The sequence below is a fragment of the Atractosteus spatula genome, chromosome 13 (genome assembly GCF_055471065.1).
Source record: "Atractosteus spatula isolate fAtrSpa1 chromosome 13, fAtrSpa1.hap1, whole genome shotgun sequence".
NCBI lineage: Eukaryota > Metazoa > Chordata > Actinopteri > Semionotiformes > Lepisosteidae > Atractosteus > Atractosteus spatula.
This window is the reverse complement of record NC_142718.1, coordinates 34,363,650-34,389,098: the sequence shown is the minus strand read 5'-3', so window position 1 is coordinate 34,389,098 and position 25,449 is coordinate 34,363,650. Positions and strand designations below refer to the sequence as shown.

At 42.3% G+C, this 25,449-nt stretch overlaps 1 protein-coding gene across 2 annotated transcripts in view; it reads left to right on the top strand.

Annotated features, from left to right (window-relative positions):
• Positions 1-25,449, top strand: part of agap1 (ArfGAP with GTPase domain, ankyrin repeat and PH domain 1) — a 242,445-nt gene that overhangs the window by 147,340 nt on the left and 69,656 nt on the right. For both annotated transcript variants that reach the window (XM_088930493.1, XM_088930492.1), the window contains 4 exons: positions 1,938-2,072; positions 13,546-13,673; positions 14,610-14,765; positions 16,081-16,173. In XM_088930493.1, the coding sequence (XP_088786619.1) occupies positions 1,938-2,072; positions 13,546-13,673; positions 14,610-14,765; positions 16,081-16,173 (512 nt within the window). The remainder of the gene's footprint in view (positions 1-1,937; positions 2,073-13,545; positions 13,674-14,609; positions 14,766-16,080; positions 16,174-25,449) is intronic.

Genomic DNA, 25,449 nt, shown 5'->3' with positions numbered 1-25,449 from the left:
TGTGTGGAGGTATTGTGATCTTTTAGCGCCCTCTTGTGGTGAGAAAAGTATCTGTTCCCTTGTGATTTCCAGGCCGTTCATAGTGAGACCCTGTTCTCTTTCACTTAGTGCGTAGGTTTGGTGTGATTTATTATTGATTACATAATTACAACTGCAGTTCTCTCCTGAGAGAGATCTTTTTATCTAGTTGAAAACTGAAATTCCAGCTTCTGCTTCTGTGGCGTGCTTGAGAAAGGAGTAGAGGAACAGGCAGAAAGACTCATCTGCCTGTTGCCTGGCCTTTTTTACCACCACACATCCCAGACGGATCAGGTGGTTTCTGATGTATTATGATGACGTACATGAAAATGGGAGTATCCCTCTGACTGGACTCAAAACAGTCCCATTATGTGTCCTTAGTAATTCACTTCCCTCTGACTCAGACCACCAAAAAACAGCACAAGAAGGTCTGCAGGCACTCAGACAGCCCCTGGGTAAGAGGCACAGCTAAACACAAAAATGAGGAGCCCTTTAACTACCATTAAAATACCAGTGTGGTTAAAGAAGCAAAATTACTGCTCTCACGCTCTTGAGAGAATTGCTTTTTACCACTGTAACCGATTTTGAATAGACAACACCTGAATAACCTCGGGGTGTGTTTCTGTTTTTTTTAAAATACTGGTGTGACTCCATCAGAGTAGGGAGACAGTCCGTGTTTTCCGTGTTTTGGGATCTCCCTGATTGTCAGCAGATGGAGCCCTGTCACCTTTCATAAAGGCTGAAGCACAACTAGCACTTTCTGCGATACTGTCAGTGTTTCCAGAGGCTCTGAAACAACTTGTGCTTCTCTTTCTTCATATAAACGTAAAGATTTTCTTCTTCACCGGCAGACAACTATGTAGCACCTTATTCTAAATGTGTTCTGATATTTTACAAGAGTTTTGCACCAAGGCTTCTCTTGAGACCTCAGCTATTCTCTGACCCTTGATCACAATCTTTTCAGCATTGTAGATGAGTAGCTGCGCTCATGTGTAGTTACTCTTGGGGAAAAATAAATCCTTCACAGACCCACGTATGTTTGAAGATGTTTTTTTAAAAATAGAAATAGTTTTCCTGGGGTTTTTTGGAAAAAATGTAGTCTTTCATCCTAGAGTCTAATTTTCTGCCAGTTCCAAGAGGTGATGAAACCTCTTTGTTTTGGTTCTCGTATTAAGCTATACGGGGCCTGTATTTTCTGTATTTCCCACCAAGTGTCTCCATACGGATGTGTAATATTGCATGTACATGGGGGTGCTGGAATAAATTGTAGAAGTGAGACACTTTAAACATTATGTAGAGAAGTAATTAACTTGTAGATAAGATTTTACTTATGGATTTTTTGTTCATGAATAACTTTATTTCTTATTTATTAGTATTGCAGTATTGTTACTGAATTATTAAGTAACAAGCAGCCTGATTCTTTCATCATTACTGATTGAGATACCAGTCAGCTCATAATATAATGTTGGATTCTAGAGCATACGAAAGATTACGAATGACAGGAGCCAGTCCCCCCCCGTAACCTTGTTTGGTAACCAGTAGCTTAACCGATCTGAGCATCTCATCCTTCAGTTTTATGAAAGAACCTGGGGCACCAGCTTTGACAAAACTGCTGGGTAGCTTGTTCCCAACTCCCACAACACTTTGTGTAAAGAAGTGCCTCTTGCTCTCAGGCATATCTCCTTGGTTTGCATTCACGTCCTTTACTTTGTGTTTCACTGTTCAATCTGATAAACATTATAGTGCAGAGTGGCAGTCACACAGCTCATGGGGAGACGTATTTCTGAATATGCAGGGCTAGGAAAACCAGTGAGGTTTTTAAGAGATTGCCGTTTCTCGCTGCACTGTTGTGTCCTCGGTGCGTCTGTGCTGCAGAAGCGAGACTCTGAGCAATAACGGTTGTCCTCCTCTGTGCTCAGATGCCATCAGCTCTGCCAACCCCCGAGTGATCGACGACGCGCGGGCACGCAAGCTGTCCACGGACCTGAAGCGCTGCACGTACTACGAGACCTGCGCCACCTACGGCCTCAACATCGAGCGCGTGTTCCAAGACGGTAAGGCAGAGGGCCGCGACTCCTGACACAGGGACTTCCATTTCTCACATGTGGAGGCTGTTTGTCTTTGTTTCCTGCTCCGAGAAGGCTCACGTCTCCTTAGTCCTGCCTGTGTGGATTTGTCGTCGCAGGCTGTTCATTAACACTCTATAGTCCACACCAGTTTGCTCTAGGACTGCGTTTTTCGTCACATGAAGGCTGTTTCCCCACTGCCATCCTCTGCCCAAACCAGAAACAAACAGCACATCTAATATCTGAATGAACTTGTGTTGAGAGAGATGCATTTTTCTTAATCATCTAGACCAAGAATGTATAAAAGTGCTAAATGACAATGCAGTACCACAGCATTTTCACTTAGCTGTCCACTAGGGGGAGCTCTTGCTCTCTTGCTGAGTGGCTTGAAAGCCAACGTGACTTCATGTTGAGTCAAGTCTGAGTGTCATTTGAGGAAGCCCAAGGCCACCTTTTAAGGGTTAGCTTAAGATCAAAAGTCATTGTTTCCATTCTCAGGGTCATATTTAGGTTTGCTTTTGCATGCATGTTCTTTCTGCTTAACTGATAATGAAGTCTGATAATGAATCTGTGCGTCACTGCTTAGATTATTTCTTTTTTGCACTTAACATCTGACATGAGGATTGTCTTAATTTAGGCAACTCTGAATTCATGGTTCATAATTTGAATTGTTCAAGGTTTAAATTAGTATGTGAGCAAAAAAAGCTTAATCATAATCAATGGTGATTAAATGCAAAATAAAAGAACTATAACATTTCAAACTTTTGTCTATTTGCGGATCTGTGTTTATTGTGAAGTTTTTTATAATCATTATTAGTTTTAAAAGTATTTGTGGGCTTTAAAAATAATTATAGGATTTTGAAATCTCGTTTAGCAAAGGGCAGCTGATTTTGTGTTCAGTTATTAGAGACGGGCACCATTTTTTATTCTTTTAAAATACCCACTTTTATCAAATGCACTACATTGGAATAAAAAGTAGGTTATTCAGCACAATTTCTTGAAAAGTGCTCATAAATAGTAGGACTAGGATTAATAGTCAGATTTCTGTGATGATCCCAATCACAGACCCACTTTCACCACTAGTGGAATCTGCTTCCACTGGTGACCAGGTGGAGAACTGTGAAGGGACTGCACCAGGCAAAATCTTTTGAACTTTTGCCTACAAAAAAACGTTTTCGCCATCCACAGCGCAAGACAAGCAAAAGGAAATTTAGCTTTGCTCCAGGAGCAATCAGGCTTGAAAACAATGAATGTAAGGAAGTTTTATCAATACGATGTCTATTGGATACAGCTCCCTCTACAAATGTGCATCAATACCTTCCTAAATAGTACGGTTACTTTCAATCATTTTTATGGTGTGTTTGCCGTTTTCTATGTAGATTTTTTAGTAATGTTGTTTTGTTTGTTATGTGGTGTGTGTTGCACTGAATGCATCTGAAATTGCCCTGCTGAGGATGAATAATGTGTTTTGAGTTAAACTGAAATAAGGAAGGGGTACAGATAGGACTGGCAGGTATTTCAAGGCACAGTGCCCAGTAAGCAGCTCTCAATACATCGGACACCGCAAACAATACTGTGCTTGTTGTTTTTTTATGTCTTCAGAAAAGCATCCTGCAGTGCTTGATGGCCCGGATTCGTCCCTGTGTCATTCCGGTGTATTTTTGTGGTTTGCGGGACTCTGTGGTTTTCTGTGATCCAGAACTGTCTGACTGCGCCAGTAGTGTTGGAGGGAATGCTGGAGTGTTTTTTGAGGCTTGTGGTTGAGAAGGAATATTTCCACACTAAATGCCTGGTTATTATCCAATTAATTATGACACTGTTTGGTTGAAGTCAGGTCTACTGTAATTTAGCGTGGCCCGTGTGTGTCTCTCTCTGGCAAGACCATCAGCTGCAGCAAACGGGAGCAAGAAAAGGCTAAGCTCCTTATTATTACTGACGCTGTCTCCTTGCATTTTTCATTTCATTATCCACAATTAATCACGTGTTTTAATTATCCAGCAAAGTGGAATTCACTGATGAGGTTGAAAATGATTATTTTAATGTTTCGTGTCGCTGCAGTGTCTTGACAGCGGTGCTCTGCCCGAAGCAGTGTGTGTGTGTGTGTGTGTGTGTGTGTGTGTTTGCACTGTGTGTTTAGCTTGCCTGAATTAGCCTGATGCTCCCATCAAAGCATTAAATGTGCTGTTGTTGTTTTTCACATGACCTTAATTTTAAGATTAAGATCTGATGTATTAAAAATAACAGCAATAGCGAAGAGCTTCTTTCTGTAGCTGTTATTATTGTTTTCCTTTGCAGAAATATGAATTACTGTTTCTCAGTCAAGGGAGGAGTTCAGATTCATAGCGAAATACAGTAACAGTACAAAAGCCCTGGGATTGTCTTCCTACCATGTGCTTCATAGATTTGCTACAGCTTCCAATAGAAGAAACAGGGTGGGAAGCCACTCATGTCTAAAATGGCAGCTACAAGAGTTTTTTAACCTTGCCTATGTACATATGCAAGTATTTATTTTGACTGTCAGGAGAGCAGGTAGCACATTACTAAGAACTATTGCTTAGATGTCTCCTGATGGTACTGTTTTTCTTAAGATACTTTTCCATCCAAGACATGGATGTGCTCAGATCTTGCCTCTTGTGTCCGTCTAGGAAAGGGGGATTAGTTAGCATGTTTGAGGACAGCAGTCTGTTGCTGTGTTTTCCCCCGCTGGCCTCTCCGTCTTTCCTGTGACATTTTGCTTTATCTCGGAGCACTGGTTTACTTAAACCCGTACTGAAAGAGCTGTGTGATTCAGCGACCTGGTCTGAAGATGCAATGATGCATTTTGATGGCAAACGCCAGCAGTTAATTACTTTAATTATGGAAGAATACCATCTAAGAGGTTTTGCTATTTCAGTGTTCCTATTTGTAACATAGGCTAAAGTGATGTGAGCATGAGGTGTGTGTTACTAAAAGCTGTAAGTATATAGATGTAAGTTTATGCATAGTCATAATTGTGTATGAGTCTTTGTTATGTATACACCTTGTAGGTATTTAAATACATACATATCCCATGCTTGTGTATGAGCTTGAGCTTATTTGTATGAAAAGTAAAGTTTTATTGCATACTGCAAGAACCACATCATTGTGGCTGTGCTACAGAGCTGTCATCACTCAGTTCGCCATAATTCATTCGCATAATATAAGTGAGTGAATGGCCATTGAAGTTTGGAACAAAACAGATACTATTGGTATCATTTAATAAACAGGGCATTTGCCATTAAAAATAATTGATGTAGTTATCTAAGTAAATCTGTATAATTCATTCTCCGAAGACAAAAGAGAGAAAAAAACGAGAAGCAATTTATTTAAATAGGGTCAACTGCAAGGAGCAGATTTTGCAGTCTGGATTAAATTACTGGATAAGTCTTGATGTAAACAGCCTGTAATGTGCATTATAAGTCATAAAATGCAAATCCATTAACCATGTGGATTTATTGAGTCGGAGACTGTCTTGTTGTCCGATGGCAGAGCTGGGCTGCTGACTGTCAAACTGGAGAAGAGAGGCAAGCAAACCGCACATTACTGATTTGCTCCCAAAAACTCCAGTCCATTCACTGGTTAATTTAATTATCCCAATTATCATTGCACTAACAGCAACAGCAATGTCAGAGCAGCCATTCCTTAATGCTCGGTAATGCAGACTTCCATGTATAATTGAGAGAGGTGCAAGGGTTCTGTTGATGACATGCCAGCAGTTCTTAAAGGTCAACGTTATCATCATCATGATCATTATTTTTGTTATTGTTATTATGTCATCATTAAAATGTCTCCGCCATCAGAAACGTGTGATTCACAGAACGCAATGCAGCTTATAACATTTAAAGCAAAGTTTTATCTATATCAGGATAAACACCTCAGTATTACACCAACATAATCTCTTACCCTTTTAAGAGAATCTCAAATCAGAAAGTGCATTTGAAGGGCCTACAAACTGTCAGATCCTCAGCAGTGATTAGGTGTGAAAATCATTGCACAGCAGCTGTGTGAGTGTTTAAGCCTTTCTACTGTTTGAATAAACTTGCTTAGTCAAACATGCAGATCTAAAATGACATGATAGGTTTCTGTTTCGTCTTCCTCTGAGATATTTATACAAGATGCTGCACTGTTTAAACCTGAAATGAGGCAAGCAGCTGTACTGTTGATGTGTCTGTACATCAGAAATATTGAATAATAGTGATTCAGGTGCATTGGTCATATAGAACAGTCCTATTTATTACCCCCTTGAAGATTAACACTGGAAAGTAGCAAAATGGTAAGGAAAAAAGAGGCCTGTGTAACATTAACAAAAATAATAGTCTTGTGAGGTCAATCTGACTTTAACCAATAGCCTTTATAGCAACTGTTTATAATATTGCACCATGCAGGTGGAATCTCATAAAACTTTTAGCACTTAAATGTGGGGGAAGACATATTAAAACAATTTTCCAATGTTTCTGTTTTCAACCCACCCATCTGTCTTCCTCATCCTCAGCATAAAAGCAGGGATCTGTGGTACAGACACTGAGCATGGCACAGCCCTCGCTCACAGTTTGCCTCCGATATTTGTGTGTGCAAGACCTTGGGAAACAGCTCGACCAATCAACACAAGATTATGAACCCAAAATTTGCACCGAAGCTGAGCAGCATGTACCTTACTTGTGGAAAATGTAACCAGCAATCAGGCATGTGGAAGCCATTGGTCTCCTCTTGCTCTCCTCGACCACAGGGGACTTAAGATCGAGCGCAGAGCAGCCAGGCCGCCTTATTTAATGAACTTGGAGAACAAGGAGTCATAACCTTTGTTCATACTTCCTCCGCCTCTTCCTTCTCTTTGCCCAATATCTCAACAAAGTGCAATCGCGGTTGTAGTCTCGGGCGGTTATTAAAATAAATTAGTTCTGGAGTGTTTTCATAACAAATTGAACGACTTGTCTTTCGGAATAAATGTTACTTTTCCCCTCTGCTTGTCTGACGCCTCCTCGTTAGGACACAGAAATTGGTCTAATGGCCGCCGAGCGAACAGATCCCCCTGTCAGGGCAGCTCAGCCAGCATCCTCGCCCCCTCATCCCCCTCCGCTCCCCAGCCCCCCCCCCCCACAATCTCTGTCCTCAGATGTTGCCCCAAATGAGCTGGAGGGGGGAGGGGGAGGCGCTCAGAGAGGGGACCAGGTCTCAGGAATTGTTTAATTACTGGGACGTAAGTGAGGTACAACTCTGACCTTTTTTCCTAATCCCTCGCGGGCGCTCGGCACAGCGGCTGATCTGACACACTCTCTTTATGACTCATTAGCTAATATTTATAGCGTTTCGCAGCTAACAAACTTGACAGGAGTGTAATAAACTCGCCAGAGCGCGCTCCCTTGTGCCATGGCCTGCCTGTCTGCTCTGGTGACTGTCCAGCGGAAAGGTTAGCTGTCTTATGAGAAGCGGTTCTTCTTTCTCCTTTCCTCTACGGCGCTCGTCCCTCCTTTCAATCTTGGTCGTTTTTTGCCGTTTTATTTCTCCTCCGGTCATTTTTTTCTACAGTTCGTCTCTACCGTCAACACCGTTGATGTTTAATAATTAAGTTTTCAAACTGCTTTTCTGGCGTAACCTCTGGTACTCGTCTTGTTTCAGGCTGATGAGTGCTGCAGGTTGTGAAAGAGCAAAAGAAGATCAAATCGATGTCTTTTACAACATGCAGGTCACTATCAAGCAAAATGTCAGAAAAGCCTATGTGATCTAATTGAAAAACTGCACTGATAGAAGCACCTCTCTGCAGCTCCTGGCTCAAAACCAGTTCCTCACTCTCTGTCTAAATTCCTGTTACTGCTTACTGTCATGACCCAGTTGCACTGTAAAAAGTGGAATGTGAGTAATGTCTGAGATTGTGTGGAGTGCTCTGTCTATGAAAAATCTGCAGTTCACCTCACCCCTTTCTCTGCATGCACTTTCATTCAGATAGACAGAGCATTCAGTAAAGCCCAGGCTAAGCAGCAAAATAAATATTTAGAATATATAAACTGTATCTTGACTCAGCAAAGATTTGTGTGCTTCTCCCCACCATAGAACACGCCTGGCTCTCGGATCTTTAACTGTTGTGCAGTACCTCTCTGTGACCCCTAGGTGGCACCAGCGTTGGAGGCTGCATCGCCTTGGAAAATAATTATTGTCATGACAGTGAGAGCTGGGTTGCTAACGAAGACAGACAGCGCTAATGATTTCTTTTTTAAATGAAGTGAAGTATAAGTTATTAATAGGGATGCTGTACTTTATGACCAAAGCTTTATATTTAAATGTGCCTTTAGTGCAGCATGAGAGGGAGCAGTTTGGTGCTGCTTCCTGGCATTCAGAAGACCACTCAGGGAAGTGAGGCTTTAAAAAGACATCCAGATCTCCGGTTTAGAGTGGAGCGTTCCGCTTTTTTTTTTTGTTCTTCTAAGGGTGTTAGTCAGAGCTCAGCAGCTCTTTCTGAGGGTGAGTGGGTGATGTTTTTCCCAGAAGCCTTTAAACATCACCTCTTAAAATTTATTTCATTTCCCACTAAATCTTGCGCAAACTTGGTGAAGGTGTATGGCGGCACCTTATTGATCTCCTGCCTTGTCTGTGTCCCCCCCCCTCTCCCTTTCTTTTCCTGTGGTCTTCTCTTTCCATATGATGTGCAGGGATGTGTGGAGAGGAGGCCAAAAGCATCTGCTGTTTACCTGCATTCTCACCATGCAGTGTCCTGCTCTAGACATTAGTTACTACAGAAGTTCTGTGACATCTAACTGTATATAAAGCTTGTATCATGGCAGGATAGTCCCAGTAGCACCCTAATGCAGAAATCACAACTTGTTTTGTTCCTTTTGTAACAGTGAGCAGTCGTGCGTAAGATAACACAACTGGGAATTTAGTATTTGGTAATGCATGTTATAATGTGTTGGATAATTAACCTTAATCTTTGTTGAAGATGTCTAATAATTTGCATGTACTTTTTAGAAATTCAAACAGTTTGTAGGGTTGTTATCAATGACAAGGTTAATTAGCAAGTAAGGACAGCAGCATTACTAACTTGTAGCCTGTTCTCATTGTCAGAAGCTGAGCAAGGTTGGGCTTGGTCGTTCCTGGGATGAGAGACCTCAAAAGTGGCCAGTATTTCTAATCTAATACCTCGGTACTGTGACTAGGAACACTGGTATAGGAGGTGGCATCGTTTGAATGAGGCGAAACTGAGGTTGTGGACTCCATGGTCAAAACAGTTTTGTAAGAGTAGAAGTGGAGCAGTTTCTCACTTCTCTTCCTAGTAGTGAGCAACTGCTGCATACTGCTCTGCTGATGCAGAAAGACCTGCTGTGTGTCACCCAGGTGGAGTTGCTCGTGTATGTGGAGTCATCTGGGATGAAATCACTATTCAGGTACCAGGAATCAAGTTAGTAATTTCCCATTTTTATAGCACATCAATGAGTGGGCTTGTCATTGCATTCCAGTCTCTTCGCAGTTACGGAGGACTGAGAAAAGCATAGCCCTTTATTATACAGTACAGCAGTAAGTGTGATATCTGTAATACCTGCAGAAATTAATTTAATTGCTAAAATCACTTCTTGCATGTTTGTGGTATGTGAGGTGTGAGTATGCATGTCAAAGGAAACTAGCATCCTTTTCTGCAATTGCTCCATTCCCCCCCCCACTTTTGTAATAGAACTGTCATAAATCTGATAAAATGTGAGACGTTTCCATTAGAATAAATGGCTGACTCTCAGAGAGAACAGAGATTGATGGTTAAAGTTAAATTGTATTAGCCGTACAGTTTAAATATTTAACACAGTCTTATCATAACTGTTCTTAACACTTAAAGTAAAATACAGCTCGGGATGTCTTTATATGTATATGTGGACATATATCTCCAGGTCCTTTCATTTAGCCCTGTGGCTGTGACACAGGAATTTGTTCATGACTGGAGAAGCTGGGTGGGTTAATGTATGATGTGCCTGGAGCACTGCACTGCCTCTGAAAGCTCTTCTCCTTGGTGGTCTCCTTCAGACAGCAAAAGAATCATGCCTATCGCCTTTGTGGTTGAGGAGTTTTTGGGGTTCGGAACAAATCAAACAGACTGGTAGACAAAGAGGTTGTCAGACTGCTTAATTGCATTAAGTTACCAGCATTAGATGGTTTGGGATTTGCTGTAAAAAGGAAGGAAATTCTTTGATCCCATTGAGGTATAAAATATATGTGTAGAACATGAATAAGAATGCTAGCTACCAGTTGGAACTCATTGAAACTTTTGCCTTTGTTAGTCTATTCCTTGTGACTGGAAGGGTTCGAGTCTTGTTCCGGACTTACGGACAGCCAAAGTGTTTTTCCAGTAGGCTTTTGGGGGGTAATGCACACGGATTGATGAGGGTCGTGGGGGCTGACTTACCTTCTCCCCCCACCCCACCCCAGCACCGGATGGGCTTGCGTAATCCTGATGCGGCAGGTTGGACACGAGACACAGTTGAACCCCACAGTGATCATGTCATACCTGCCAGCCAGGGCTGTCCAGCACGATTCCAGTAGTAAAATAAAGTCGAGGAGGAAAAAAGTTCAAGCTGGCCGAAATGAAAACAATGTCGTCTCTTACCGGCTGGATAATTATTTGTTTTGAAAAGAAGTGTTTTTCTAATTTAAAAAGGGCTTCAGGTTATTCAGATCGTCGTCGGCTTGTGTAGGCTGCCCTTGTCCTGTTATAAAACAGGGCCTTCTGAGACTTGTTCTATCCAAGCTCTTGATAAATTAATTGAATCAGTTCTTGTGCTTAAGTGGTTAGCATTTCCATTTCTCCAGGTATTTTGCAGCAAATGATTTAGTGATCCCTGTGAATCCTGCAGGACCTGCGCTCTCTGGGAACTCAGCCGTTCACCACTGATCATCATTATTTAAATGTCTGCCGCACTTTTTCAGATATTTTGTTAGGCACGTCTTTGTGCTGTATGCCAGTAATGGGGCCTTAATGAGAAATCCAAATAACAATGGCAAAGTCTGGCCTGCAGATATGGTGGTGACACAGGGGATAGTTTAAGCCACGTGAGTTTAGCCTTGCAGAGAAAACTTTGCAAACTTTTACAGTCCTGCAGAGAGTGCTAGTAACCTCTGCCAGTGCGGATCGAGCCACAGAACTAGTGCCCTTGGACTCTCGCTTTAACCTGAAGGTAAATGTTTATTACGGACTTGTCATTAAACTTCAGGAGTTTAATAGGTCCAATTAACACAATAGATTCATTTCCAACAAATTGAAATTGGGCAGGGTTTATTGGGGTGCTGAGTGACGGGGAGAGATGGATATGCTGGGAATGGGCCAGCATTAACCCTGTCACTCTCAAACTCGAGCAAAGAGGGCGTAATAGAAGGACCTCACCTGAAGCTGCTCTCTGTGTGAACGACGTGGAATTGCTTGCATCTAGTTATGAGCCCTCTAGCTTCACTGTGTGTGCATTGTATGTCCCATTGCTCTTGTGTAGGGGTGATAGGTGATGCAGATTTCTGAGGAAGAGCCCCATTCGCTTTATGATTCATTCCTGCATTTGCAATCATAGACAAATGGGGCTGCTCCAGACCTGTCTCTCACTCGGTCCACGCCCCTCTTCTGGCTCCGTGTTCTCTCTCACGCCCGCTCTGGCTGCAAGGAAGCAGCTCCCAGCTGTGGAGAACTGTTATTCGCAGCTCGTCCAGAGGCACTGCCGCCCCCACCCCCTCCCAAGTCTTCTAATTAAAAAATAAAGATTAATTTTCATTGGCCTTTAATGCATGACCTTCCTCTTGCACCCAGCCTCTGTGTAGCGATTTTAAAATCTTTCCACACGCAACTTGCCTGTACCCCCTCCTCCCCTCCCCCCAAATCGATCGATCGCGTCAATAGATGGGAGATGACAAAGTGTTGCGATATTCCTCTGCAATTTTTCAGCGATTACGGGAAGACAGAGTGGGGATCAATAGGCTGTATGGTGTGGGATTAATTGACATTACCCTTTCGATATGATAATAGCCCGATCAGGGGAAGAATAATGAAGCGCTCAGACCAAGCACTATAATAATTGTTAAATAATTGGTTGGTCTGTAGTTGTAACAAATCTATTTTTCCTTGCTTGGGGAGTTTCTTCAAAGTGTGTCTTGGAACTCCAGATTCCTCATGATGAGATGAATGAGAGAAATAACATGTCGATATGATCTCCTGCATCAGCATTATTAGGGATTATGGACTGGCTTGGCCTAACTGGACACCTAACATTGCACACTAAGCTGTCATTATCTGCAAGCGCTCAATCATTAAACATTCAGTGCAAAGCAGAAGCAGTGTCTGGAGGATAACCTTTATGGTGCACATGTTTTGTGACAATGTGCCTGCATTTATAAAAATCACATCAGGTGCACTCAGCCTGTAGATCTTGATCAGACCACTGGCACAGTGGCTTCGCTATTAAATTGGACCCATTTTTTTTTGGGGGGGGGGTATATTTTTAATTTTGTCACGGGCCAGCATTTACTGATGTTTAATTTTTTGTTTTGCTGTGATGAAATTTTGAATCTGTGGGTCCTCCTGCTGGATTTCTGCTCAGAATTAAATTATTCCCCGCAGAATTTTATTTTTTTACAGTGATTGTTGTGAAATCAATTCCTATATCAGTTTCCCTAATTCCCAATGTGTTAGTTATTTTTACGTTGTAAGTCATGTGCACAGATAAAACTCCATGGTGTGAGACGAATAGAATTTGATCGTGTTTATGAATAAGGCAGTACCATTGCAGGGCATTGAAGCAAAAAAAACTTCCAAAGCTATCAGCTAGGTCTGGATGAAAAGCAAAGGGATATTCATTCTTTTACACAGAGTAATTAATATAGAACTTTTAGTTTTATTTTCATTTTTAATGTGGACCCTGTAAAAGAAATTGTATGTCAGAGTTTGCATAGAACTCTAGAACTCCAGCATTACCAGTAATGTGTCGTTCCTGCTAATAAGATCTGTAACATCTGTAAGCAGGGGTATTGCAGTTTCCCAAGGCTAGTTTTCACTGCAGGGACAAGGAAGAATGCTCTGCCCTTATTCTCTGCCACTGACTTCAGGAAGCAAAGATTGCGCTATAATAATCCTATATACTAACTGTATTACCAATTAAAAGTGAAACGAAGGAAAATGATTAGGAATTTTTTAACTGATTGTTTACCAGATATGTTAATGCAGCCTCGAATGTTACAGAATTTTAAAAATATGTGTAGAACTGTGCAGAGTTTTTTGCTTGAGTGGCACAGACATCCCTCTGGAGTTCCTGGGATGAGACAACAGGTGTATGGCGGTGTCAGTGTGCTGACTCCTCAGGGTGGTTTTCTGTAAGAGCTGGGTGAGATGGTATGGAGCGCTCCATCTGGCTAATGCCCTGCCCTTGCGGTCTCTCTCTCTCTCTCTCTCTCTCTCTCTCTCTCTCTCTCTCTCTCTCTCTCTCTCTCGCAGTGGCCCAGAAGATCGTGGCGACCCGCAAGAAGCAGCAGCTGTCGATAGGACCCTGCAAGTCACTGCCCAACTCCCCGAGCCACTCTTCCGTGTGCTCTGCCCAGGTGTCTGCTGTGCATATCAGCCAGGTACGAGCACGTCGCTCCAGGGAGAGGAATGGGAGATACCCGCTCGGCTTCGCAGAGACCAGGAAATCCAGTTCAATGGAGAGTCCCTGTCAGCGTGCAGGGGTTAAATTAACCCTCACCGCATGTACAGAGAAATGTACAGTGACATTCTGCTCTTTGGAGCTTTACAGTGGCCTCCTCCCTGTATTAAAGGCAGTAATTGTTAGAAGACATTAGGTCACAGAATGCATTGTCCAGGTTCATGTCACAGACCTATCCTTGCCAGGGTTTGTCATCTGCTACACAAATATAGACTCCGAAATTTGCTTGGGAGTTTGAGAGTCACATTGCATAACCTGGTAGCTCTTTTTTTTCCAGCCAGGCAAACCCCTGGATTAGTAGACAGTTTCTTAATCTTAATCATGGGTTCTCTCTGATCAATGCCTATGGATTAATCATTCCATTTGTATAATAAGGTTTCCCTGACAGCTGATTGCCTTCTGCAACTTTGGTACCTATTGCTTTATTTTAAATGTAGTTTACTGTAGTTGTTAATACAAATTAAGTGTAGAATAATCTTTTCCACACACAGAGCACTGTGGAAAAATAAAGATGGCAGCACTGTACAGTGAGGTTTCCGTACAAGCAGACCTGTTGGGTCTGGGTGTCCTCACCATGTCAATTAACCATTTAATGCCCAGCACTGTACTTGTTCTGTTCATGCCATTGCCCATATTGAGCGAGGGACATCTTGTAAGGAAGCATGCCAGTGTTATCCAGACTGCAAACGAACCCTTATTCCCTGACTGAGCCAGAGCTGAAACGGACTAGGGCAGCGTGCCTTAGCGGACACAGCTGGATGAGGGGGTGCTGTCTCTGATAAATGTCACAAAATGTTCTTTCTTCTCAATTTTCTTACCTCCGATCCCCTCCCCCCTCCCGCCTCTTTCCCTGCAGACAAGTAACGGAGGTGGCAGTCTGAGCGATTACTCGTCTTCTGTCCCCTCCACGCCCAGCACCAGTCAGAAGGAGCTGCGCATTGACGTCCCGCAGACTGCCAACACGCCCACGCCCGTCCGCAAACAGTCGAAGCGCCGCTCCAACCTCTTCACTGTGAGTAGTCATTCCCAGCCTCCCCCACTAGAGGCAGTGCAGCCCTGCCCTGCTGCTTCAGACAGAAACCTGGAGCTGGAAGTCGGTAAATCAGGAAGAAATGGGCAGTAATGATAAGCAACTGAGACCAGTAGATGAATTGCCGTAGATTGGCGAGCAAGCACTACTGCTCACAAACTGCTTTGGCCCCTGTGTTTCCAAGGGTTGACCGCCTGTGACTAGTAAATTTTTCTAACAAGTTTGTTTTCACTGCCCCTTTTAACTAAGCTTTGTCCCTTAAATACAAGCATGTAGTTTGATCTGTCACGTCACGTCTTGGCTCATATTGTTAATGAGTTACCAAACGTAGTAATGAGTATATCACTTTGGTGCATGATGGAAATATGTCATTTTTTCAGCAAACAGGGCATTTTGAGGGAAAACTGTGCCGAATGCCAGCAGAGGACAGGAAATGTATTTGCAAAATGTTTTTGTTTTTACAGTCTGAATAAAACCAACCTCAAGTTCCACAGCAGTAAACGAATTCCAAATAAAAGTTATATATGCAGACGTATTAATAATTTTAATGGAAAGCAATAAATTGAATGGATAGAGGTCATAAACTGAGAAAATACGCCGTCTCTGTATGAGTTTTGATCTCTTCTTTTTATTTTATTATCACAAGAGCATTTTTTAAAATAACACTTTGTAATATCGGGAGGTTTGTATAAGGATTCCAGTCAGAATGCAAGTTACTTTCACCTTTGCAGTGACATCTAGGACAGTGTTCTGCCTGTATTTCAACTAAACCAAACCAGAGAGGACATTGTTTGAGATTCAGTGATGCACTTCATTACAACAATACATACCTAAACCAATTCTTGTTCATATAAGGGATTTAAAGAAACATCAAAAATGTTTAGAGTTTTTACTTTAATTCACGGGCCCAATCAATAATCTGTGTTCTTAAAAATAATCTCTGACTTTGCCAAGTAGAACATGGCAGAAAATTATGAAGCTCATAGTATCTCTTAAGTCACAAATGCCAATCTGGGGCTCATTAAGTGAAAGAGTAAAAAACAGCACATCTGTGGTTGACTGTTTTGATAGTAACACCCATTTTATGTGAGGAGGCAGATATGGCTAGGTGTACAGTCAGCTGCATTGTAGCGATTGGCACTTTTATAGTATGAAAAGGTAACCTTATCGGAAAGTTAATGCATAATATTGTTCTTAATCGGCGGAGGTTTGTGCCTGTCCCTCGTCCTGGGGCTTGTGTTCTTAAAACCCGAGCGAGGACTTCTGAAAGCTAACGGAAAGGCTCTCTTCCCTGCAGTCCCGGAAAGGAAACGAGCCAGACAAGGAGAAGAAAGGACTGGAAGGCCGGGCGGACAGCATTGGAAGTGGCCGCGCGATCCCAATTAAACAGGTACGCTACCAGGAGCCGTCTGTGGCGGGATAATTGGGGCCAGCACCGGCTTATTGTTCGAGAAGTCGCCTGTGATCCCACGTCACTCGGAAACGGGCCTTGTTTGATGCCTTCTCCTTGATTAGCCGCGCAAGCACACACTTGACATCAATTAGAGCGAGGTTCTCGGATGTATTGAAATTAGATCATTAGGATAAGGAGTGGGAAGGGATTTCCCCCCCCCCCCCTTTCTTTCTCCCTCTCTCTTTCACTCAAAATGGAGAGAAAAAGGGAGATGTTCCTAATGAAGTGCAGTCTGCCGGTCCTCATATGGACCTGTCTGCCATTCTCACCGAGCCTTTCAAGGCACAGGCTTTTTTGTCTGTGAGGGCTTTGATTGGGACATCACAACCAATGGGGGGAGAATCAGAGAGTGGCGCTGAGCCCCCCTGTGATCTGAGGGAGAGTGTTTGAGTTGGCCTTAATTTATTGTGCGAGAGGGGAGAGAGAAGTGTGACTGTGGGGGGGGGGGGGGATACGACGTCTGGGTGTTTCAGCTGGAGTGTAAGAATGAGGCAATTAGTGGTGCTAATCATGGCGCCTCATGTCATCAGTAGGGCCTTGTTTGTAATTTGCTAATGAACAAATTGCGGCTATGATTAGGGTCCCCTTTAAACGAGATCTGTTTTTATTAGTGCGCCACAGCTGTGATGCGCCACCCTGAGAAGACCAGAGAGCTCACTGGAGAACTTTTTATTTTTAAGGCTTTATCTGCAGAGCTGGAGGTAGTAGCTCCCTGCTGGTGCTCCTGCTATAATGTTCTATAGAAAAAAAAATAATGTCCTATTGAAACTAGGAAGCTGTCATCCGAATGATCTATCGCTGTGTTTATTCCTAAAATATTTATGCTGGCTTTTTCCTGCGAGGCTGTTCCCCATCACCAGAGGCGTCCTGCTGGAGTGAAACATTGTTTAAAATCTGAATCCAGAACACTTCACTCCCAAACTTTGCTCAAGAGATGCTTGTTTGTGGTAATATTGATTTCCTTCGCTCGGCTGATGCTTTGCATCCCACATGAAGAATTCCTGTTTTTGTCAGTATCGCATAGTCTGCCAGAGCTGAACTTGAAGTTAAAGTGACCCTCCGTTTGTAAAAGTAAGGGAGGAGAGAGGATTTGGAGCCAGGCCAGAGAAGGCTAGTTTGAACTATCCCTTCCATTCTAGAACAAGAAGCAATATAAAATACTTGCACCCCTTACCTTTTTTCCTCGTTTTTAGAACTGTTTAGCGACTTTGATGCTGGCTTACTCATTTCTAGTATGCGTGTCCCTTAATGGAAGCCTTCTCCTGCTCCTGCATATTGGTTTGGACTGTCTGTTGTGCAAAACAGGAGTCCCACAAAGACAGCTTTGTCAGACTGCCTCTTACGTTCCGCAGCTCAGGAGAATTAATAGGTTGAGGAGAATTGTTAGGCGTTTAGCTGCAGTTGCAGTTTTCTTAACAGAAGGCGGAACTGTTGTTTACAGTCACTTGTGTTGGTCATCAGTGATTTATACTGAATTGACAGAAAATTGTTTTAATGCTATTTGATGACCTCTGTGCTGCGGCTTATTAAAAAAAGTATTGTTGCATGTGATTAATTGGGGTTAGGGTTCTGAGCTGGTGAGGGAAAGTTGTAGGCTCAGATCTCAGGTGAGGCACTACTGTTGTACCTTTGAGCAAGATACTTCCCAAAATTGTAGTAAAATGCCCAACTCCTGTAAATGGTTGCAAATGTAAATTGTCCTGGAGCGAAGTTTCAATCAAATAAAGTAGGTATTAGTAAAAAGCACTCTTCCCTTTTCACTGGTAATTGAGTTTTAGGTGACTTGTAACATGATGCCAAGAATCGCACTGTATATGTATTTAACACCATTTTGGGGGGCGTTTCTCTAAGGAAGATTTATAGGCAAGGGAAAGGTATAAATTCTACATCCTTTCAGCTGGTGACAAAATGTAATATTTCCTGGTCTCACAAAAAGTGCGTTAACAGTTCTGTTCCAAAAGCATTTTGTACACACCATTCAGTGTCTGTTCTTTTATTTGTAGTGTTTTATTTATAGACCACAAAGTGAAAATTGTGTGCCATATAAAAAGAAGAAAATTTAAATTGTAATCTGAAAAGAAATTTTGGATTAAAAAATATTGATCACATACCACATGATTCATACCTTTATCACAGATCTGTTAGTGTCTTCGTACCAATTAAGAGCACGGGGTTATTGGGGGGTCTCCTCTTACTCCTGTCGAGCGCGATTGTTTGCGACTCAGACTGAAGGCAGCTCTCGGACAGAGGACGTGGCAGATGAAGAGTTTTGAAGTGCTGCGCCACAAGAAAAAAAAACCAACACCATAAAAATAAACAAACAATAAATAAATAAGGGTCCTCACGAAGATATTTTCAGAAGCAAAAGAAGAAAGTGTCTCTGGCTGTGAGAGTTGCGGGCTTGTCTCTTATTAATTTTTCAGAGCGAGCGGAGTTGTACATACATAATCACTCGATTGCAGCGGGAGCTGGAGAGGTCCCGCGGTTCCATTTGCATAAATCTTGTTAAGTCAATGGCAGTTAATGAAGTACAAATGAGCCTGGCGAAGGTGACATGCAAATCGCTGATGGCAGATGGGAGGTCTATTTATGGCAGGACAGCTGTGGAGCTGGTGAGTGTGTGTTTGTGTGAGGGGGGGTGTGCGTGTGCGGGGGGGTGGGGGGGGCGGGTTGTAAGTGCATCAGCGATAAATTTGGGGTTTTTTTGTTCTTCCCATATTCAACAGTTTCTTTTAAGCCACGTGTTGGAAATGCCCATAAGTTTGTGCCTTCCCTTTTGTCGAATCCTTTGGAAATCAAGTGAATGCAGGTTTAAACTCTGGAAAGTGGCTGATAAGTTTTTGCCACTTTTAGGTGTTTGTTGAGGCATGAATGCTTTAGTCCTGTTTTCCATGTGGACTTTAAACAGTCCCACAGCTCATAAAGACCCATGCTTTCCAGCCTGCCTAAGATTATTAGTTTTAGATTCTAATCTCTGCGCCCTGTTGATTGTCATGGTGCTGACAATCATATTGTCTGATTCCACATTTTGTTGATAGTAAGAATCAGTTGTTGGTTTTCGGATGAGCTTCTGTAGCTCTGGTATAGACTTTACCTTTTTCCTTTGTTTTACAAATGCTTGGATTTTGCCACTACTTACTACATGAAGCATAATTCCATTCACCATCTATATGTGAGGAGTACATGCCAGTGACCTAATAACTGCAACACTGTAGTGTTTTTCTTTAGTTATAGTAGCCAGATAGTCCTGTGCAGTTCATTTGAGCTCATTAATTCCACGAATTAAGTCATTCTACGTGTTTTTTGTGGAGCTGTTTTTTTTTACCCAGTCTGTTATGCACTGTTCTTGCCTAGAAAAGGCTAAGCTAAGGAGGGAAACTGCTATTGTTGCTCTGCATTATGGAGCAGCTCCTTCATATTATAAAAAATTGCTGTATGGATATAAAATTTATTCCTGCTGTGCCATCCCAGGTTATAAATGTAAGCACTGCATCCCAAGAAGAGACTCACAGGGTCTTATACAACACTCTTGTCATTTTTATGAAGAAATCAATCAGTTTGTTCAATCCATCACAGCTTTGCTAAGAGGGTCTTTTTTCAGATCTTATAGCCTGACTGGGAGTTGGAGTTGTCCAGGAAGCCAAACCTTGTCAATGAGGGTTTAGAGGCCTGGTGCTAAATGTAGAACAGTGAGCCACTGTTTAACAATAGAAATGTAGTGGGCTATCACTGATTAAGGAACAGCTGTTTTTGTGTGTGGTTGTTACCTTCAGCAAGGTTTTGAAACTCGGTACAAAACTGAGGTATTCAGGATATCCACATTAAAACCAAAGACCTGTTTCCAGTTGGGCCAGAATTTCTGGGACCTCTGCAAAACTTGTTGTTTCGGAGAGCCGGACACACACTCTGACAACTCCGGGGACAGACCGTTCTGTGACCCTGTGGAGCACTAGTGCCCTCAGAGAGGGAAGGTGCTGCAAACTCTCCTTGCTGAAGGAAACGGTCTTTGTTTGCGCAAAAGTGGGCATGAGCAGTGCGTCCCGGCTGAAAAATAAATCTAAAAAAAGAAAACTAGGTTGATCTGAAACGTTCTCAGATTGGTCCTAGCGGCCCCAGCACGTACCATTTCCCTGTAATTGGACGCTGGAGACGAGCGGTTATGTTTTACCAACACTATAACCAGAGCATGCCAGAATAATAATGAGCGTGCTTATTGCCGGCTAAAATAAAACAGAACAGTTTCTGCTTAGAGGCACGAGGCAGAAATTAATTTCCGAATTGGATGTTAATTGATTTGATAATTCCCTGTGGTGTTTCCTCTTCTGAATGTGCTCGTCTCTCTCGATCTTTCTCTCTCTCTTTCGCACGTTGGCGGTGGCATCTGGCTCCTCAGCCAGAGTCCAGCTCTGCTTCCTCTCCTGGATGTGATGTTTTCTCTAGCTCTGCAGCGCTGGGGCCTGCCAGCACCTGCCTGTATTATCGTCTCGGAAGCCCTTTGAGTGTCATTTTATTTTTTTAAATCCTTTTTTCGTACTTTTTAAACAAATGCTTTTCCTTCGCTTGTTCACCCTCTCGGCAATTTTGAAGAATGTGACAAAAAATAAGTGGTGCGATGCACTGGCTGGTCTGCATCTTTGCTTGGCCTGACTAAAAAACTGATAGCAGGACTCTTAGAAACGCAGCAGTGCTGTTTATTATTCCACTAATGAGAAAATGGTCCTTTAAATTGAGGAATGCATAACATACCCTTCAGTGCAATTGGAAGCTGTAACTCATGGTTGTGAATTCAACATGCCTGAAGCATCTCCCCCTGCCTGGTTCTCGTTTTCTAAGTCTGTGGGATAAGGAGGTTATGCTCGTGAAGAACCACAGAACATGAAGTTTGCAAACAAGAGGATTTGGCCACTTGTTTGGGTTTAGGTTGCTAAATGATCTGAGAATCTCATTCTGCCGTTTCTTGAAAGAAGCCAGGGTACCGACTATCGACAACGTAGTTTGGTAGCTTGCTCCAGACACCAACAGCCCCAAAAGCATGCTTGTTTTTAAGTGAAACCTGAGTGGGCAACTCCAGCCCACAGGAGATTTCCTTCCCAGGAACCATAGATTCACCATGTTGTTAAAACTCTTCATTGTTATCCCTGGCTAGTGTGTGTGTTGAATACGAGGTGGTGTAGCTCTCTCTGATGGATTGCCTGCTATAGTGTAATGTCAGTATAACAAGAAGTTGGGTAATATCTTAATTTCAGAGAAAAACATTTAATTTACATTGTGTCTTCACCATTGTTCCTGTAAATATTTCCGGTTCCTGGTGAGGTGTTCTTGTAAAACTTAGCCTGCACATCATTATAGCTTGAACTATAACAAGAACAACATTAATTTTCTTGTATACTAGGACTCAAAACAGTGAATGTTAAGGATATTCTACCTGGACACTCTTATATAATGAGTTTATTTTGTTGAAAGCTATTTGTGATTGTGCTGAGAATTTACAGACGTATAAATGCTCCTGCTCTAAACAAGTCATTCCCTGTGTTCAGCGCTCATCTCTCTTTCCCTGTAGCCCGTTACACTCTTGACCTGCTTTTAAGTGAACTTGGTAATCCAGGTATTGTGGTCCTGTTTGAAAGGCTCCTGCTCGCTGTGCTCTTAGTAGTATATAAGCAGGCTGCGGTGCGCTCATTATCAGGCTTATTGTTCAAACACTCTTATGCAAGGTTACTGTGTTACTTGGCTCTCAGCTGCAATAAATCCTTTCAAAATTGCCTTCATTAAAACATGCACCTCATTAAAACATGCAAACTGCTTGGCAGGCAAGGGCACTTGTAATGAGGGTGGGGTGTATTTGCATTTTGCTGCAATTAGATCCGGAATGCTCTAACTTTATAGTTACTTTAGAGTCTGGAAGAGATCTGTCACAAGCTACTGCTATCCTTTACCAGTGTCTGTACGCACTAAAGGATCAGTGGTGTGGATAGTCCCAGCTATTCTGTACTTCTGTACAGAATCCTAAAATTCCTAAAAACGTTTTTTCTTTTCCTTTTTTCTTTCCCTTTTTAATTCTTTGTATCTTCACATGAACACATTTACTTTAATAATTACCCACACAGAAGCTAGAAAAAACTTTTTTTATTATTCCAGGAATTTGGGGGGAATTTTTTTTGTAACTTTGTGTCATTTAACGTCAATTGTTAATCCCATGTGCCTTGTGCCACACTGAAAGCCCTCCCCCAGTGGTTTCCTGTAAGACATGATTACTGTATGGACAGGCTTTGTGCAGATGTCACTGGGATTCCTGACAGTTGTTAGGTGGATAATAAATTTGTCGAGATTTATAAGCTTTGTTTACAGAACCTGTTTACTGCTAAAACTCCACCAGCATCTGTTCCTTGTTCCTAATTAGCTGCTAATTACTGAAGAGGCTCGCATGTGCGTTTGTCACCAAACTGACTAAGGCATTTTGCATGAACATTAACAAATTAATTTACAGCATCGCTGTTGCATCTAGAAGATGAAACTGAATGGCTGCGTGCTCTGCGCCTTTGCGGTGGAGGCAGATTAAAGACAGCAGCGGAGTCATGTAGAGAGCTGATAACAGCTCGTCGCGGGTTATGAAAAACATCCCACCGAGATCCGATGCAAGTCTCTTCCTGAGAGAATGTGCTTTTGTTGGGATCCCACATTGCAATTTATTTAAATGAAGTACTTTGCTAGTATGAGGAATGTAACAGAAATTTTGCACTCATCTTAAAAAGTGGTAGAGTGTTCCTTTGGGTGTTTTGTAGAATGGGTTTATTGATTTCCTGTCTGTGATCCTGTGCTTATACCACACTCAGACTGGTGACCAGCATGATGCCTCTTTATTAACAGAGCTTTTAAATATGGCTGCATGATCTCTACTCCGTAATTATAAGAGATCACTTTATTGGCCATATGCAATTTCTTGTATTAGGAATTTGTCTTTTTCACATACCCCAACTTGCTCTCCAGGAGACACACAGACAGGGAGAGGAGCTTGGGGTCTGAGCGCAGGGTCAGCCATTTATACGGCACCTCTGGAGCAGCTCAGGGGCACAACGGAGTAGGATTCCTCTGCCAGCCACGGGATACGAACCGGCAACCTTCCAGCCACAGGTGCAGATCCTTAGCCACAGAGCCACTGCACCACCCTGGTAGGGGGTGGCAGGGCTTAAGACCATAACACCCGATGTGCACTTAGCAACATAAAATGCATGTTGTACAATGCATGCAAAGCTTTTCTATGTAAAATCCTTGGGGGTTTTTTCCCTGTCAAGATGAAGAAAATGTGTAGTTGGTGATTTCAGTAAGTGTAGAGTAAGTAAATCGTGCCTAGCCTAGGAGGTGGGACCAGGGTGGAGATGTAGGGGAGAGACAGGCCACGGTGAGTGTGTGACAGATACACTGAGTGGGGGATGCCTGCTGGAGCTGCATTTCCTCCATCAGCTCTTCCTGAAATATTTGTGCACAGGGCCCCCGACGACCCTTAATGTTGGGAAATGTTGTATTTATCTGGTCTCAGGTGATTGATTCCTGGATTACAGCATTTTATCCAGCATTTTTGACAAGGCTACAGCTGCGTTTGAAATGAGATGTGCTTCTGAAGGCCTGTGTCACCCAAGGAACTCATTCAAATTTTTTTTTGAGAAGGTGCAAATCATGCTCCTCATCTCAAAATAAAACCCATTGCAGAATTCTAAAGTCATCAAAAGATGTATGTTGCTGTTTTATTTTTTCTGACATTATTGTCTGGATTTGCACATGATACATTTTTATACTATGAAAAATTGCTTCCATGACATAAGCAGCAAATTTCCTTCTAGTTTGTCCTGGAACCAAATTCTTTGAACATTTTTCATATTAGTCTATTACAGGATCAGTCCCATCCTAAATATCAGACCCTTCACACTCCTTATCTAGAAAGATTTCACACCATATACACCATGTCATTAATGAAATCTCAAAGTTTCACCTGCTCACAAAAGCTGTGAAAAATTAAGATAATCTTAACTGATTTCATATCATACGTTACTTCTTCATTCAGATTTTTCACAGGTTTAGGGAAATACCGGCTCTTGTGTATTGAAGATACCTCAGTACTGCTGCTTTCAGCGAAAGTGGGGAATAGCTGCTTTCATATATTTGCAGAATTTTATAGCTGTCAAGTGATTTATTTGGTTCTGAGACTGTACAAATACATTGATTAATAGAATCAGTGACAGTTGCAGCAGTAGAAGTAGTGGTAGTGATAATACATTTGTGTCCGTATATATGTCTACAGCTGATTCAGACCTCTGTCCAGCTGTGTGCAGACTGAGAGTGCAGTAAGTTCAGTGCTGAGCTGACTTTGTCGGGAGTTAAATTGGATGGTTAATTCGGGTGTTATTTACCCTGTAATTCATTAGTTTCACTCTGCCATTGGCAGCGGACAGGCTGTAATTTCACGCCTTGCAATAAAAGATGTCTCATAATCTGCTTCATTTAGCAGGGAAAGAATTTAATGAAATTAACTGCAGTCCTAATTAAGACGGTGAATATTAAAGACCTGCTATCAAGTCTTTAACGAGAAGGACAAGATCCGCCTGCCGCTGGAAAAATATCCTTCCCTGGGAAAAGTTGTCAGCTTCCTGTGGTGCTGTGATCTTTCAGTGTTTATTCTCATTGTTTTCATTTTTGTTGTTATGAAGCTATTATATTTTCTGTTTCATAAATGAATGATGAGCACTGAAAGAGGTTAAAGTCACCTTATTATAACAGTTATGTGGCAGTGGTTATCTTTAGTGTGGGTTCCCATCCAGAAAGGCAAGATGGATAAGTGTATTTCTGAAAAGCCTCAGATGGAGGCTCTGCCCAGCTCCTAAGATGATCTGTACTGAGGAGCACCTTCCTGTAGTGGGTCAGACCTGTTTTGTGACAAAGAGACGAAGTCGAGACTGTAATCGTGCAAGATGTTACTGGATTTAGTGACCAATACTTGCAGCAGACGACATGAGCTCACCCAAGGGTCTTTCCACAGTACATAGTGGAACATACTATCATGTACGCTCTGTGCCTCTGTTTTTCAAACAGCATTTATTTCTGTGCTTCATATGAAAACTTTTTTGATTGGAGTATAAGGGTGGTGACTTCTCTAATCGTTCCCCCTATTCTTTCAGGTTGGAGTATGTATTATTATAGGCTGGCATCTGATAGACGTAC